Genomic DNA, 16,104 nt, shown 5'->3' with positions numbered 1-16,104 from the left:
CGTATCACTCAGAAATTTAAAAAGTCTTGTCATTAGATATTCATTTATGTGGTTCAATAAGTAAAGACATCAGATTGGATCAATAAAAGATAATAGCATATGATAACCAAACAGAAGTAGGTTATTGGAGTTCAAGCCTCTGTTTGGACTTGTCAGTAACAAAAACTGATGAAAGATCATTTGTTTGCATATTAAATTATGCATTAAAGAATACACACAAACAGCAGTCCCTATTTTATTTCAAACTGAACTTCATACACTTTTGGAACTGGTTTAGAGCAAGTACTTCTCAAACAGGCAAATCTTATTTTCTAAAGTGGTGTCTTCAATTATCTGTCTTTGGTCAACTGATAAAAAGGTAGTTTTTGAGAAGAAATTATGTGTGTGTGTGTGTGTGTGACTCAGGAAAGTACATGGAAAATATGATATAATATGGAATAGAATTAAACGTGGAAAAGGGAGTCATGAAAGTAGAGTATTACAACTAAAATTTACAGAATAGTACTAAATATGTAGTAAGAAGAATATATTATACTACTTTATTCCCAGGTAATTTTCTTAGTTATTTTTACATTAAAAATAAGCCTTTTTAATGAGTCAAAGATATGGAAATTTGATGAATCAATCTGTTTTTCCTCTTCCTAAAAAATAAAATATAAATCTGGGGATGATATACTTGGGGTGTCACCTTCATTCATACATGCACCTATAACTCTTGACCACCATTGTTATTTAAGACAAACAGGTTCATAACTTAAACATTACTCTTCACTTTGAAGCAACATTATACCATGGCCATATTAAGTTTAGACTGGCAAACCTGGTAGTGCCTGGAACTGTAAAAAAGCAACGGGTGTATGATAAAAAAGCAACGGATCTATGATCACAGACAGTAACTTCAACATAATATTAAATTAGAATTATTTTGCAATTTGACTATATTTATAGTGATTATCACATAGCCAGGATAATTTTGCAAAGCAAAGTACTGATATATGTACACCAAAGATAAAAATTAAAAGAGGTGGTTTAATGTTAAAATGTTTTTGAGATATTTGATGATACAGTTAAAATAATGATGAACATTAAAATGAAAAAAAGCAAAGCCAGGCTGAGAATGATTATGTCTTAAAAATCTACAAGATGCTGGATTGGAGCGCTTATAATTACATAAAAAAATCTTTGTTGCCATGAGATCTTTTTAGCAAAAATGAAGAGAAGCATTAGACAACATATACATAAGTACTAAAAGGCTATTTTCTCTGGAGCAAAATCAAGGGTGAACTATTATTGGGGAAATAATGAAATTGACACTAAATTCTGTGATCATTTCAAATTCTTTTACATTTAAAGTATGTGTTTTCCCTACATGCATGTCTGTGTGCCTGGTGTGTGCCTGGTGTGTGCCTGGTGCCAGTGGAGGCCAAGAGAGGGCACTAGATCCCCTGAACCGAAGTTACAGATGGTTGTGAGCTACCATGTAAGTGCTGGGAATTGAACCCAAGCCTAGGCCTTTGGAAGAGGAGTGCTCTTAAAAGTGTGCTTCCCCCCCCCCCAAAAAAAAACCTTTTGAATACTGTTTTCTACAGAGCTGAAGGTCCCTTGATGTGTTATCTGAATAGTTACAAGTAAAAGCCTTGACTTTGTTAAATTTTAGGCATTTTGATATAATCTTTTAGTTAATTTATATAAATCTTTGTACTTTTCATTTACTCAAGCTTGTTGCTGTGTGATGTATGGTATATTTTAGCACCGGATTTTCCATAAGCATTAAAGCCAGAGGCACAAAGAAACTTTAATATTGATTTCCTAATTTTTAACCCAGATCTTCCCATTGTTTAGTTTTGCTGTTTGGAATCTCATGTCTAATTGCTATCATTTTAATATTTAAACCAATAACTTATAACAACATAAAATTTATGTAAGTAAATTAACATTGTCACTTTACATTATAAGGTATCTAAATATCATCTTTAAAATGTCCACTACCAATTTCTATATTTTGTATTTTATACTACAGCTTTCTTAGACATTTTTGTCTAACAACAACAGAGGAAAGTGATGTAAACTTGTATGTGATATGTAATGGAAAGACATCTATAAAAATCTTCATGAAGAAAAAAATGAGGTTTGAAAAATGACAGTTCATTGAAAAGATTTTCTTGCTTGTCATTTTATTCATCTTTTATTTTACATACCAACCACTTTCCCCTCCCTCCTCTCCTCCTGTTCCCTCCCGCCTCCCTTCTTACCACCCTCCTCCCCATTCCATTCCTCCTCTGTCTCCATTCAGATGGGATAAGGCCTCCCCTGGCAATCAACAAAGCATGGCATATCAAGTTGAGGGAAGACCAATTTCCCTCTGCATCAAGGCTGAACAAAGCATCCCACATAGGGAGTAGGTCCCAAAGAGCCAGCTCATTGCATCAGAGACATGTCCTGGTTCCACTGCTAGGGCACCACAAAAGGGCAAGCTACACAATTGTCACCCAGATGTAGAGGGCCTAGGTTGGTCCCATGCCAGCACCCAAGCTGTCCTTCCAGAGTCTGTGAGCTCCCACAAGCTCATGTCAGGTGTCTGTGAGTCCCCCCCACCCCCACAATCAAGAGGAAACAGATGAGATGTCCTGGGTAAACTGGGGGTGGTATGGGGGGAGTAGAGTGGAGAGTATGGGGGATGGGAACATGAGTGATCAGTTTGGTAAAGTTGGGGGTAGGATGGAGTAATGAAAAATATATCTTGATAGAGAGTGGCAATATGGGGTTAGGGAGAAGCCTGGTGTCAGGAAAACACCCAGGAATCCACAAGGATGACTTCAGCCAAGATTTCTAGCAATAGTGGCGAGAGATCCTGAACTGGCCTTCGCCTGTAATCATATTGGTGACTACTCTTATTGTTATCATAGCACCTTCATGCAGTACCTGATGAAAGCAGATGCTGAGAACCTTAGCCAAGCACTGGGTGGAGCTCTGTGGGTCCAGCTGAAGAGAGAGTGGAGGGATTATATGAAAAGTTACTTTTTTTTGGAAACTATTTTTAAAGTTATATCTGGTACTTATAGATCTTAAAGCTGATTTGGATGACAACAGGATGAAAAAGAAATTTGAAACACAGTAGAAATGATAAATGCTTAATATAACTGAACCAAGTTGCCACAGAAAAAAGAAAGCACTAGAACAACTTAACTTGTGTGGTTAAATGTAAGTAGTTGAATCAATATTGTCCCATGGGTAGGATGTGAACAGTTTAAAAAACAGAAGAAGAATGAAAAGTGTGTATGGTCAAGGGAGGATGGAGGTGATGGCAAAATAAGGAAGTATCAAATGGTTCTATTTGACTAAGCAAGGATACACACAGAGAGCCCTGTGACCAAGACTGATGACAGACCTTCCAACATTAGGACACATGGCTTCTAGTTTATAGATGATGATCTTATTAATGTAGAAAACAATGTACCACTGTAGGAACCAAACACTATAAAGCAGTGGTTTTCTACCTGTGGTTTGATACTCCTTTGGGGTTGAATGACCTTTTCACAGGGGTTGACTAAGATCTTCAGAAAACAGGCATTTACAATATTATTTATAACAGTATCAAAATTACAGTTATGAAGTAGCAACAAAAATAATTCTATGGATGGGGGGTCACCACAACATGAGGACCTGTATTAAAGGATCACAGCTTTAGTAAGGTGGAGAACCACTGCTACAAAGGTCACAACACAGCAGTGAAATTCACTTGAAGAGTAAAAGAGCAAGGACCCAACTCAAAAGAAGTTGGGAGAAGACACAATTTTAAAAGGGGAGATGGATAGGAATTTGGGATGATGTAAGTGCAATATGAAGGACCTCTGATGATAAGGACCTACCAAGGTAGGTTTATCAGCTACAACAAAAATACCTCTCTAGTATAGGATGTTGACATGAGGCTGACTGTGTTCCTATGGGACAGAAAATATACACGGGGCCTCTGTGCTTTTCCATTCAGTTTTGCAGAGAACATAAAATTACTCTAAAAAAAAGTCTGCCTTTAAAAATTGTATAAGGTATACAAAAGTAACTTTTAAATTTTTCTTAAAAAATCATTCATAACTTGCTCTGTAGACCAGGCTGGCCTCAGACTCAGAGATCGACCAGCCTCTGCCTCCTGAATGCTGGGATTCAAGAAGTGCACCACCACCACCCAAATCTAAGCTTTTCTTTTATTCCTTTTCACAAGTTGAAAACTTAGCTGGGTGGGATCTTGCCCTGAGGTCACCACATGGTTTATTTCATTTCTTAATCTGTTCATCTTCTTGAACACAGGACTTAGCTGGTGCTCATTTTTTCCCCAAATATTTTCTCTTGCTCAGTTTGCTCCTTTTCATTATAAATCTTCATTAGTGTTAACACTAGTAACCACACAACAGAGTGTATACTAGGTCGTTTTGAGATTTCCTTTGCCAAAGGAATTAATCCAAAACTCTTCACTTTAACCTTGGGCAAACTTTTTGGACAAGGGCTAAAAGTAGCCAGGTTCTTCACCAAAAAATCACAATAATATTAATATTATTCTCTGAAATGTCTTGATCCAGGCAACCACAATTCATTACATCATACTCAGCAATATACAAAAAAATCAATGATTATTAAACCAGCCATTTAATATATTCCTTCTCATCCATTGATGTCGAAAGTTTGAATAATGATTATATTAAAAACAAAAAAAATCAATCACATTGGTGACACGATTACAGTATGCTTGATTGTCAGGATAGGGTCTTCTTCACTTTCTGATGCCTGTTTTCCATGACATGGGGTATAAAGAAAGGGAAGAAACAAATGAAAAAGAAAGGTCGCTGGGCATTGGTGGTGCATGCCTTAAGTCCCAGCACTTGGGAGGCAGAGACAGGTGGATCTCTGTGAGTTTGATACTAGCCCTGGTCTACAGAGTGAGTACTAGGACAGGCTCCAAACCAAAGTTACAGAGAAACTCTGGCTTAAAACAAACAAACAACCAAAAATGTAAGAAAGAGAGATCTGGTTAATAAATAAAAGGGCAATAAAGAGGAATGCTCCCAAAGGGCCATGAGACTTGTTACCAAAGAAGAAAGTAAAGAGGAGGCAGAAAGACTGTAAGATCCAGAGGGTCACGGAGTTTGCTTCTCCCAGGAATCTCAGAAGTTGTCCCATGAAGTCTTATTAACAAGGCTGCCTAAACATGAGCCCAACAAGGAGGACACCAACAGACATGCTAAAGTAAACAGGAAAGCTCACAGGCCTCAACACTGCACACAGAATTTCAGGCAACCAAGGGCTACTGAGAGCAGAAGAAAATGTCTTCCCTAGGGAAGAGCACAGCAATTGGTATCCAATACCAAATGGGCAGTCCTGAAAACATACACACAGGTAATGTTACACAGACTGAGCAGGTTGTATTTCTGTATTTAGGAAAGTGTATGTTTATGTGCAGTCTCTCTCTCCACATAAACAGACAGACACATACACATACATGTACACACACAATGGGGGGCAGGCAGAGAGGCAGAAAGAAGCAGGGGCATAGAAAATGTGAGGTATGTAATGATGGCAATGAAAGTCCATAAATTCAAAAGCCAGAAACAAGGGGTATGTTATAGGGTTTGGAGGAAAAGGGGAAAGGGGGAGATGATATAATTATATTATAATTTCAAAAATAAAAGAAATTACTTTTTAAAAATGAAATAAATTTGAGGAAACTGGCAATATTAGAGAAGAATTCACTGAAATTCTTCCAGCTAATCAATGATCCCATTATATTTTTTGAAGAAGCATAAAAATGTAATAAGAGATGTTGGTCATAATAATTTTTAAAATGCAGCGTAAATTTCAAGAATTGTGTATATAACTAGTTGTTTCACCATTTCCAGGTACTGAAGACACCTACAGGAAAACAGAAGGAAAATGCGACATAGTTATTAATGTCAGTAGTATCATATCTCAGAGAAACAAGTTATCTGCAATGGGCTACTGGCCTGTGAAGATGACAAAATACCAGGAGAACCCTACCTGGTGAGCTACAGGGTGAAGCTAAGCTTAGAAGGGAGAAATGCTTAAGGAAGAGTTTAGTATTTTAGTTCTTAGCTGTGCTCATGGCAGCATAAGCAGATGGGGGCTAAAAAAGTACGGAGTCCTTTTGTTGAATTTGGAATGTGTTTGGATGGAATAATGCCAGTCTTTGATGTCACCAATTTTTGATAAAAGTTTACCAATGCTTACTTTTTACTCCAATTATTTATAAGTATCCAATCTTGCTCATCATTAGGTTTTCTGGGAGATTGACATGCATAATTTGTGTGTGTGTGTGTGTGTGTGTGTGTGTGTGTGTGTGTGTGTGTGTGTGTGTGTGTGTGTGTTGTGTGAGATAATGAGGCTTTCATAGTAAAGCTTTCACTTTTAATCGCTGAGTCATCTTGTAGGTCTGTCCTAGTAAGTGCTCTTCTGAGATTTGGGGACCACTGCTTTCATTCTACTTTTAGAGAAGCTGCCCACACCTGAAAATATCTTTGTGAAAATCATTCCTTGTCACACATAGACAGCCTCAGGAAGTGGGCAAGAAAACAGGACACAAGACCTTTTCCTATTATTTGTGTTTTCTATCATGACTCTCTTTCCTTATATAAGTGAGAACAGAGGGTAGTCGCTCTATGTCTTTCATACAAAAATCTAACACAGATCTTATCCTATCCCCAAAGACAGACTGAACAGGGATCTGCTCCATCCTGATCTCCAATGTATTTAAAATAAAACTCATGTTTTATTTTACTGCATTTTGTTTCATTTTTCCATTTTCTCATTTATAACTTCCGGAAAACTTTTCTCTCCTTTTTTTCCCACTTAAAAGCCTTGTATAATGAAAATCCATCAAGTCTTACCCCAAATGCTTATGCACAACAACACCATTATCAAGTTAGATGACTTACTGGTTTTATACTGTTCTTGCCTTTTTAGTGTTTATCATTCCTTTTTCAACTAACCATAAATTTCTTTAGAATGTAAGGCCTTTTGTGTTATACAACATCCTAAAAACCTATAAGTTTTTTACTTCATAAATGTATTTCTGTGCTCCACTGTCTCTTGTTAGAGGATCACACGATAGAACTAATGCATACCTCTCACTTGTCTGAAATCACTGCAATCTGACAGTTACTTACCTTTTCTTCCAGGTGCAACTCTGAAAGTCGAAGATAAGCCACAGGTGCAAATGCATCAGCAGAGTGTATGACTACTTCTGAGGAGTCCCTGCAATACAGATAATTTAGTGTATTTACCAAATCCATACGTTGTGGCTAAACATTCTTTCTACTGAGAGAAGAGGCCTGAAATCCTCCAATACTAGGAAACACTGATGCTTTTGCATAGAAATGAACTCACAGTTCACAAATATCCAGGTAATAACTTGGTTACCTTCTATACTTAGTACAGATATGTTTTCACTTCAAGCTTATAAAGGTAAAAGCAATTGCCATCAATAGTGATCAGCAGAATTCAATGGAAAAAACAGACACTTGAAAAAATGCAAAATAAATTAGTGATACGGTAATTATCAATGCAAAAGAAGTTAGGAGACCATGAAAGCAAGAGTCACGAATACTGGATTTGGAGATGAAACAGTTTTAGTCTCTTTTTCTCTTCTTTTTCTTTGCTTTTCTTTTTTTCTCCCAGATAGGGTTTCTATGTTTAATGGCTCTGGCTGTCCAGGAACTTGATTTGTAGATCAGGCTAGCCTTAGAGCTCACAGACATCTGCCTGTCTCTGCCTCACAAGTGCTGGGATTAAAGGCATTTACTACCACCACCTGGCCAACAATTTTTGTCTTAATGTTCCAGATTATTCCCTTGTTCATTAACTGTTCAAAGAATTCAAACCTTGTTTGTTTGTTTGTTTTACAGAGACAAGGTTTCTCTGTGTAGTCTTGGGAGTCCTGGGACTCATTCTGTAGACCAGGCTGGCCTCAAACTCACAGAAGTATAAGTTTAGGAGAAACAAAACACAACAAAACAAAACGAATAGAGGAAATGCTCCCCCAACACACAGGAATTGTGGCATAATATAGAGCACAACTAATAAAGTGATGAACTAGACTAAGTTCCCATATTTTTCATTATACTAATTTTTACAATTTATGGCAGGGGTACCACACTACTCACCATAAACTGAATCTGCTTCAAAACAAAGTTTATATGTAAAAATACCTCCCCCTCAAGTAACTGAAGAGAAATGACTAGTCTCATCATTCTAACTTGTTAAAGCCAAGAAAGAGGAAAAAGAGGATGGAGTTAATGGAACCCACAGGCTACTGATGTGGCAGTTTATCAAACGTAGCCGTAATGAAAGATAAATAATACAGGCAATTCACACTTCAGGAAAGGATAAAAGTGTCAGTGTGTAGGCACCAGTTTTACTGCAAGCCGTAATCAGCAAGTAAACGAAAGTGCAATGTCTAAAAAGTTTACAGCCCTCTATGAAGGCCTCGTCTTGTCAGGTATTGATTTAAGTATTCACACAACTTCCTTGGGATTAAACAAATTGAGTGTTTGTGAACTTAAGGGACATGTTTTATTTCTTGCAACCAAACCTGCCTCAAGCTAAATGCTGAGTTGCTTCTATCATTTAAATTTAAGAAAAAGGAAGATGCTGAAATGGTATCTTACAGAATGATTTTCTTCTTAAATAGAGGGCAATCCAAAGTGAAGGTTTCATACTCGCCACCTTCCCCACATACATGGACACCATACTTCTTAGAAAGCTGAGAATCAGGAAAGATGAAGAAAAAGAACAATTAAAATGATATCCTTAAAATACTCATTTAGCAGGTTATCCTCTCCTGAAAACAAATGCAGGATACTGATTATAAAATATATTGTAGGCTACAGAATATTACCTTTGCTTAAGACATGTGTTTAAAGAAGTCATTTGAAAAATGTTTCCATAAAACATTGTAATTATTTCAAACCTTGCTTAAAAGGTAGAGGGAATCAAAACTTTTATTTACAATGAATAAACCTTAAAGATATGATAAATTTTAGCATTGATGCTTGCTTTAGACTCAAAGGCAGGGGAGTTAGCATGAGAACAGATAAGGCCTAACCATATACCTACTGCTCTTTGACTTTGAAGGGGCAAAGATATTATTAGAGAATTTATCAAACAAAGAAACTTATTTTTTCTTAGGTCTATAAACAAATAGAAATCACACACATTATGCTAGAGGATGTTACTTTAAGGAGTATTATAGGGTACTAAAAACCAGTGAACTTCCAAAGCTATAGAAAGTCTTTAAAAAGTTCTGAAAGTCTTAATAAGGTTCAGTTTACAAAGTGATTAATCTGAAGTTAAAATAAAACCAAGCAACTAATCCAAAACAAAACAAAAACCTCCCAAACAACAAACAAACAAAACCCCCTGTATTATTTATTTTAACTATAAGCTATTACGTGATAACTCTGATATGGAGAGTGAAACCCCTTTGCTGATACACAACGGGCTTCAGTGTTGAGGACACTTACACAGGCTGTCACTGATACTGATCTGCCAGATTCTCTGTTGAAGCTTTGCCATCACAATTCCACAGCTCCCCGATTCAGAGTGGAATAGCTTTTTATGCACATAAGTGCCACAAGTCCAAATTTTTTCAGCTCAGAGGAGAGATCCTTTTTCTTACTGCCAATGACATGGCTGCTTCGTAAGTCTTCAGCTTTCCCTGCTGGTTACAAGCTTATTTGAGAATTTTTGTAGTTGTGCTGCTATTCTGACTGTGTGGCTTCAGTGTGGATCTATGAACATTCTACTCACAGTGAGTCAGAAGTAATGTGAATGGCACTGTATGGTAGTTTGAATGCAACTGGTCCCCATAATCTCATAAAGAGTGGCAATATTAGGAGGTGTGGCTTTCTTGGAGTGGGCATGGCCTTATTGGAGAAGTGTGTCACTGTGGGGGTGGACTTTGAGGTTTCCTATGCTCAGGATAATGCCCAGTGTATCAACTGAATTCCTGTTGCCTGCAAGATGTAGGTCTCTAAGCTACTACTGCAGCAATGCACATTGCCATGCTCCCTGTCATGATGATAATGGACAGAACCTCTGAAACTATAAGCAAGCCACACCAATTAAATGTTATCTTTATAAGAGTTGCTGTGGTCATGGTGTCTCTTTACAGCAATAAAAACCCCAAGGAAGACACACGGAAAAGCCAAACAGCAGGGAGAGTGTGGGAAGGAGAATGGGATAGTATTTTCTATAAGGGTTCCAAAGGGTAAGTTGGATAAACTTTTGCCTAACTTATAAAGCAGAGACTCTGCAAGGCCAAATTAGAAGGGGTGGTCCCTATGGGACCAGATAATAAAATAAGACTGCTTTGTCATACTAAACTAAATTAAATTAATATCTTTTCTGCAATAAAAAACACACAGCAATAACAATGAGATATGGATTTCAGGGTATTTATTTATTCTGTAATTGGTGTTCTACTGATTTTCCAACAACTTCCCATCATGGACCTTCTAATTTCACCTTTATGACTCATTGGCCAGTCTATGTGGAGATTACATACAATCAATACTTAGTTCTTCTCTACTGGAAAATGCCTCATTGAAAACTCTCTTTTGTTTCTGTAATACAAAGAATAACTGAAGTGTTAAAGTCTGGGTGGCTGTTACACCCTATAGTAGTGATTCTGTTAGTCCTTTGGAAAGTAACATAATCTGCTACATTAATTCAACATTTGCTCTTAAGAGGTATACAATGGCATCTGTATATGCCCTGCAATATCCTTAGCTTCCACAAAATATTATTAATATTTACTTATCCTATCAATCATCTTCTCAACAAATATTTAATTGACCAGCCTTGAGAGAAGAAAAAGATAAAAAAATAAGACAATGTCTTCAGTTCTTGAAATTCATATTGTAGTACCACAAAGTAATGATCAAATAGTGATATTAAGCAATATTTAGAACCTACTTTCCTCTTCTATTATTAATTTACCAATATGGAAATATAGGTTTCCAGTCATGAAATTTGGATAAAAGCCCCAATGGTTTCTAAGGCTGACAAATCAATAAGCATTCTTACTGAATCCTGGTATTTCTGTTGCTTCCCTAAGCTCAATTAGCTTTATGCTTAACATAAGCGAGTGAGTCACAAATGTCAGCTGTATGGTTCTTGGTAACGTGGTAGCATTGTCTTCAGCGATATCTACTTTGTTCAGTGAATTGGTACTCTATAAAACACAAGACTCTTGGAATATAAAAGCAAGAAATATGCATAGCACAGAAAATGTCACTTTCCTTAAGTTTCCCTAAGTTTAGGAACCAAAAGTATATATTCCAGAGAAATGTTCAGGCACTATACCTTTAATTTATATTTCTAAGACTTGTTAATCATGTTTACACTGTTCTCAGTAAGTCCTCTCAGTCTGGCTGTTTCTTTCTTTCTTTTTTTCTTTTTTGTTTTATTTGAGTTACAAACACAATTGAAGTACACAATTAAAACTGGGATTATCATATACTCTACTTAATTCCTCCTTGATAAGATTCTGTCAGCATTATTGTAAGGGAAACACCAAATGATTTCTTTCTTTATGTTAGCTTCATGTGGAAATTTGGTTACTCTTTTCCATCTCTTTTTAGATTTACTTTTTCTTTTCCTTTACATTCTTTCAAATTCAATATGGATAAAACAATGTTCTTAGCTCCCTATATACCCCAATTCTCTAGCTACAACAATGCAAAAGAGACTTGAAATACTAATGTAGAGCTTAACTCTCTGCTTTTGTTCCACACGCAGGTTAATTTTCTAAAGTTCATGAATTCATTTACTGAGTCAACAGCTCTTGTTCAAAACTTTGTAGCTGCAGATTTTATTACTTACACTAGAAGTATGGCCGTGAACAATGACGAGAATGTGTGGCCGGAACAAGGTACAGAATAAAATACATCTTCCATTTGAAGGCCCCTATGGCCACTTTGCACTTCAACTCTCAAAACCCAGCTCCTCTCTTGCTTCCTATATTTACCTTCCCAATTTCTCCCAGCATGTTACAACCTTGCTAATTTTCCTTAATACTATATGTACAGTATTCTTCAGCTAAAAAACCTTAGGTGGCAAATCATTTCCTTCTCGGTAAAACTGAACTATTTCAGGCATAACCAAAGGCTTCCAGCATTCCGTCCATCCTACACATGAATATGTAGGCATTAGAATGATTAGCAGATTTGGAAAGACCCTGATTGACTTGAGAAAATTAAAAGGATAATTTTGTAAAATAAAATTTGAAGTGATGATCATAAGCCCAAATTGAGTTTCTTTCTCTTCAACATAGACAATCAGTCTTAATAGGCTACAGTACCTTATCTGCTCTGAAACTCATTTCTGTATTTCAATTCTGTGTTATGTCTGGAATGTAGAATTTTTTTATGCATGGCTTTTTATGCCACCTGACTTTATGTTTTTCCATTTCCTGGACACTTGCACTGAACATTATATCACACATAGTATTCAACAATCAACTGCCCTCCTGCTATGGTTCAAATATGAGCATGCCCCATAAGAAAAGCCTGACTGGCATGCACTGACAATTTCAATTTGAACCAGAAACAAACTGCCCCTGTCTACCAAGGATAAGAAAGAGAAGTTACTGATGTCTTTCATTCTGTCTAGGGAAGAGGATACACATTTTCCATTTTTGGAGATCTAATACAGGGAATAAACAATATTCTTCTTATTAGCCATTGAATGGGTGATGCCACTATTTTTCTCCTTCTTCACATTTAATCATTTGGGGAGTTAATACAGTAAATTATAGAGATCAGATGGCCAGTGGGTAATATGAACACGTTTGCTATTTGTCTGTATTTTGCTTGGTGAGGAAATAAGTTTCTATTCTGTAAACAGATTGCTTTTATTAAGAAGTAACTTTTACATGTGTATTAACATAATTTTCATTGCATAAAAGCATGTTTAATGTTTCATAGATATCTAAATCATACTCTCCTGTAGGTAACTTTTGGGCAGAGGAGAATATTAGTTTGCCATATAATTATTATTAGAGTAAGCTTTTGAAAAACTGTTGGAGCAGATGTGGTTGATTTGAGCCATTCATGGCTTATAGAAATACTTTGGAATCTCAGCATTTTAAAAGTGAATTCCCAGCATATGAAAAGGGAATGACTTACATGAATTTGTTTTGGGGGAATGTCTACTTAATATGCATATTCACAATAATCTTAGTTGTAGATGGATAATTACAGAACTAAAGTAAGGAGTTCATAATCTCCATGTTTGAATTTTTAACCCTTAACAGATAGTATTAGCATTAACTGTAAAATTTTCTTATTAAATCATGATACTTTGTTTTAAAATAAATCTCACTTATCTGCTATTCATTCTAAAACCAAAGATGGGGGGAGACAAAGCAAACAGACTTCTCATATACTCTTACCTAGAAAAGTTCATGGGATTTATACAAATCACTACAATTTTATTTTATAAATGGTGTTCTTTTTTTATTTGAATTACAAACAAGATTGAATTACATGACAATCCCAGTTCCCTTCTCCCTCCCTTCCTCCCCTACCACCCCCACAACTAAAACCCTGCTTATCACCTATCCTTTCTTCTAATCTACACCTGACTCAACCTTTCTGCTCCCTCATGACCTCTGCATCCTTCCTTTTCTTCCCTTCTCATTCTTGTAGTTCCCTTCCCCCTCTTCCCATGTTCTCAATTTGCTCAGGGGATGGTGACCCTTTCCCCTTATCCAGGGGACAAAGTTTGTCTCTTTTAGGGTCCTCCTTGTTTACCAGTTTCTCTGGCAGTGTGGATTGTAGGCTGGTAATCCCTTACTCTATGTCTAAAATCCATATATGAGTGAGTACATATCATGTTTGTCTTTTTGTGATTGGGTTACCTCGCTCAGAATGGTTTCTTTGAGTTCCATCCATTTTCCTGCAAATTTCAAGATTCCATTGTTTTTTTTTTTTTTTTTTTTTTTTTTTTTTGTTTTTTTGCTGAGTAGTACTCCATTGTGTAAATGTACCACGTTTTCTCTATTCATTCTTCGGTGGAGGGGCATCTAGGCTGCTTCCAGTTTCTGGCTATTACCAATAGTGCTGCTATGAACATGGTTGAACAGATGTCCTTGTTGTATGAATGTGCTTCTTTTGGGTATATGCCTAGGAGTGGAATTGCTGGATCTTGTGGTAGACTCATTCCCCATTTTCTTGAGGAGTTGCCATACTGATTTCCAAAGTGGCTGGACAAGTTGTCACTCCCACCAGCAGTGGAGAAGTGTTCCCCTTTTTCCACAACCTCTCCAGCATGAACTGTCATTGGTGTTTTTGATTTTGCCATTCTGACAGGAGTAAGATGCTATATCTCAGAGTTGTTTTGATTTGCATTTCCCTGATGACTAAGGATGTTGAGCACTTTCTTAAGTGTCTTTCAGCCATTTTAGACTCCTCTATTGAGAATTGTCTATTTAGTTCTGTACCCCACTTTTTAATTGGATTGTTTGGTGTTTTGGAGACTAGCTTCTTAAGATCTTTGTATATTTTGGAGATCAGCCCTCTGTCAGATGTGGGGTTGGTGAAGATCTTTTCCCAGTCTGTTGGCTGCCACTTTGTCTTGTTGACTGTGTCCTTTGCCTTATAGAAGCTTCTCAGTTTCAGGAGGTCCCATTTATCAATTGTTGACCTCAGTGTCTGTGCTACTGGTTCAGGAATCAGTTTCCTGTACCAATTAATTCAAGGGTATTTCCCACTTTGTCTGCTAATAGGTTCATCGTAGCTGGATTTATGTTGAGATCTTTGATCCATTTTGACTTAAGTTTTGTGCAAGCCAATAGGCTTGGGTCTATCTGCAGTCTTCTACATGTCTGCAACCAGTTATGGCAGCACCATTTGTTGAAGATGTTCTCTTTGTTCCAGCGTATAAATTTGGATTGTTTGTCAAAAATCAGGTATTCATAGGCATGTGGGTTTTCAACTCTATTCCATTGGTCTACCTGTCTATTTTTGTGCCAGTACCAAGCTGTTTTTAGGACTATAGCTCTGTAATAGAGCTTGAAGTCAGGCATGGTGATGCCTCCAGAATTTCCTTTATTGTACAGGGTTGTTTTGGCTATCCTGGGGTCTTTTGTTTCTCCATATAAAGTTGAGAATTGTTCTTTCAAGGTCTGTGAAGAATTGTGTTGGGATTTTTATGGGGATTGCATTGAATCTGTAGATTGCTTTTCGTAAGATTGCCATTTTTACTATGTTGATCCTACCTATCCAAGAGCATGGGAAAACTTTCCATTTTCTAGTATCTTCTTTGATTTCTTTCTTTAGAGCCTCAAAATTCTTATGGTACAGGTCTTTCACTTTTTTGGTTAGTGTTACCCTGAGGTATTTTATGTTGTTTGTGTCATTTTAAAGGGTGATGTTTCTCTGATTTCTTTCTCCACCAATGTGTCATGGGTATATAGTAGGGCTACAGATTTTTTTGAGTTGAACAAGATAGACAAACTAACCAAAAGGCAAAGAGAGAACACTCAAATTAACAAAATCAGAAATGAAAAGGGAGACATAACAATGGACACTGAGGAAATACAGAGAATCTTCAGGTTGATGGGGGAAGTGCTTCTGTGTATGTGTTTGTCTTACTGGATGATAAATAAAGTACTGTTTGACCAATGAGGCAGCAAGTCAGACAGGTCTAGGAGTCAAAGAGGATTCTGGGAAATGTAGTAGAGAAGTGGTGATCCAGGCAGGAAATGACATAGCAGGGAGACTCATATTTAACCAAGGACAAACAGGAAGTGGTTTTCCCCTCCGCTCTTCCTCCAGATTCGTGAGTATCCCGGCAAGGAGGAACGCCAATGGAAGGTGTCTGATAAGTCTTATAAAATAAATAGATTTATGATAATTAAGACTGAGCTAACAGATGAGAATCCTAGTCATTGGCCAAGCAGCAGTTGTACATAATAGAAGTCTCTGTATTATTTTGTCCATTCACGTGATGGGCAGAACTCAGGTGGCTGGCAGAGACTACCCACGTGGTGGTAGTGCTTGGGCAGCTTTTGGCAGAAAGATTTATGGTAACATC

General features: G+C 36.9%; 1 protein-coding gene across 2 annotated transcripts in view; it reads right to left on the bottom strand.

The window, feature by feature from the left end:
* Nucleotides 1-4,622: 4,622 nt before the first annotated feature.
* Dph6 (diphthamine biosynthesis 6) overlaps nt 4,623-16,104 on the bottom strand; it is a 124,398-nt gene continuing 112,916 nt past the window's right edge. For both annotated transcript variants that reach the window (XM_027422257.2, XM_027422258.2), the window contains 3 exons: nt 8,673-8,767; nt 7,173-7,260; nt 4,623-5,901 (listed from right to left, as the gene is read on the bottom strand). In XM_027422257.2, coding sequence (XP_027278058.1) covers nt 5,848-5,901; nt 7,173-7,260; nt 8,673-8,767 — 237 coding nt within the window. In that variant the 3' untranslated portion in view covers nt 4,623-5,847. The remainder of the gene's footprint in view (nt 5,902-7,172; nt 7,261-8,672; nt 8,768-16,104) is intronic.

This window comes from Cricetulus griseus, chromosome 6 (assembly GCF_003668045.3).
Source record: "Cricetulus griseus strain 17A/GY chromosome 6, alternate assembly CriGri-PICRH-1.0, whole genome shotgun sequence".
In the NCBI taxonomy this organism is placed as follows: Eukaryota; Metazoa; Chordata; class Mammalia; order Rodentia; family Cricetidae; genus Cricetulus; species Cricetulus griseus.
The sequence above is the reverse complement of the archived record's forward strand: the minus strand, read 5'-3'. Positions and strand labels throughout refer to the sequence as shown.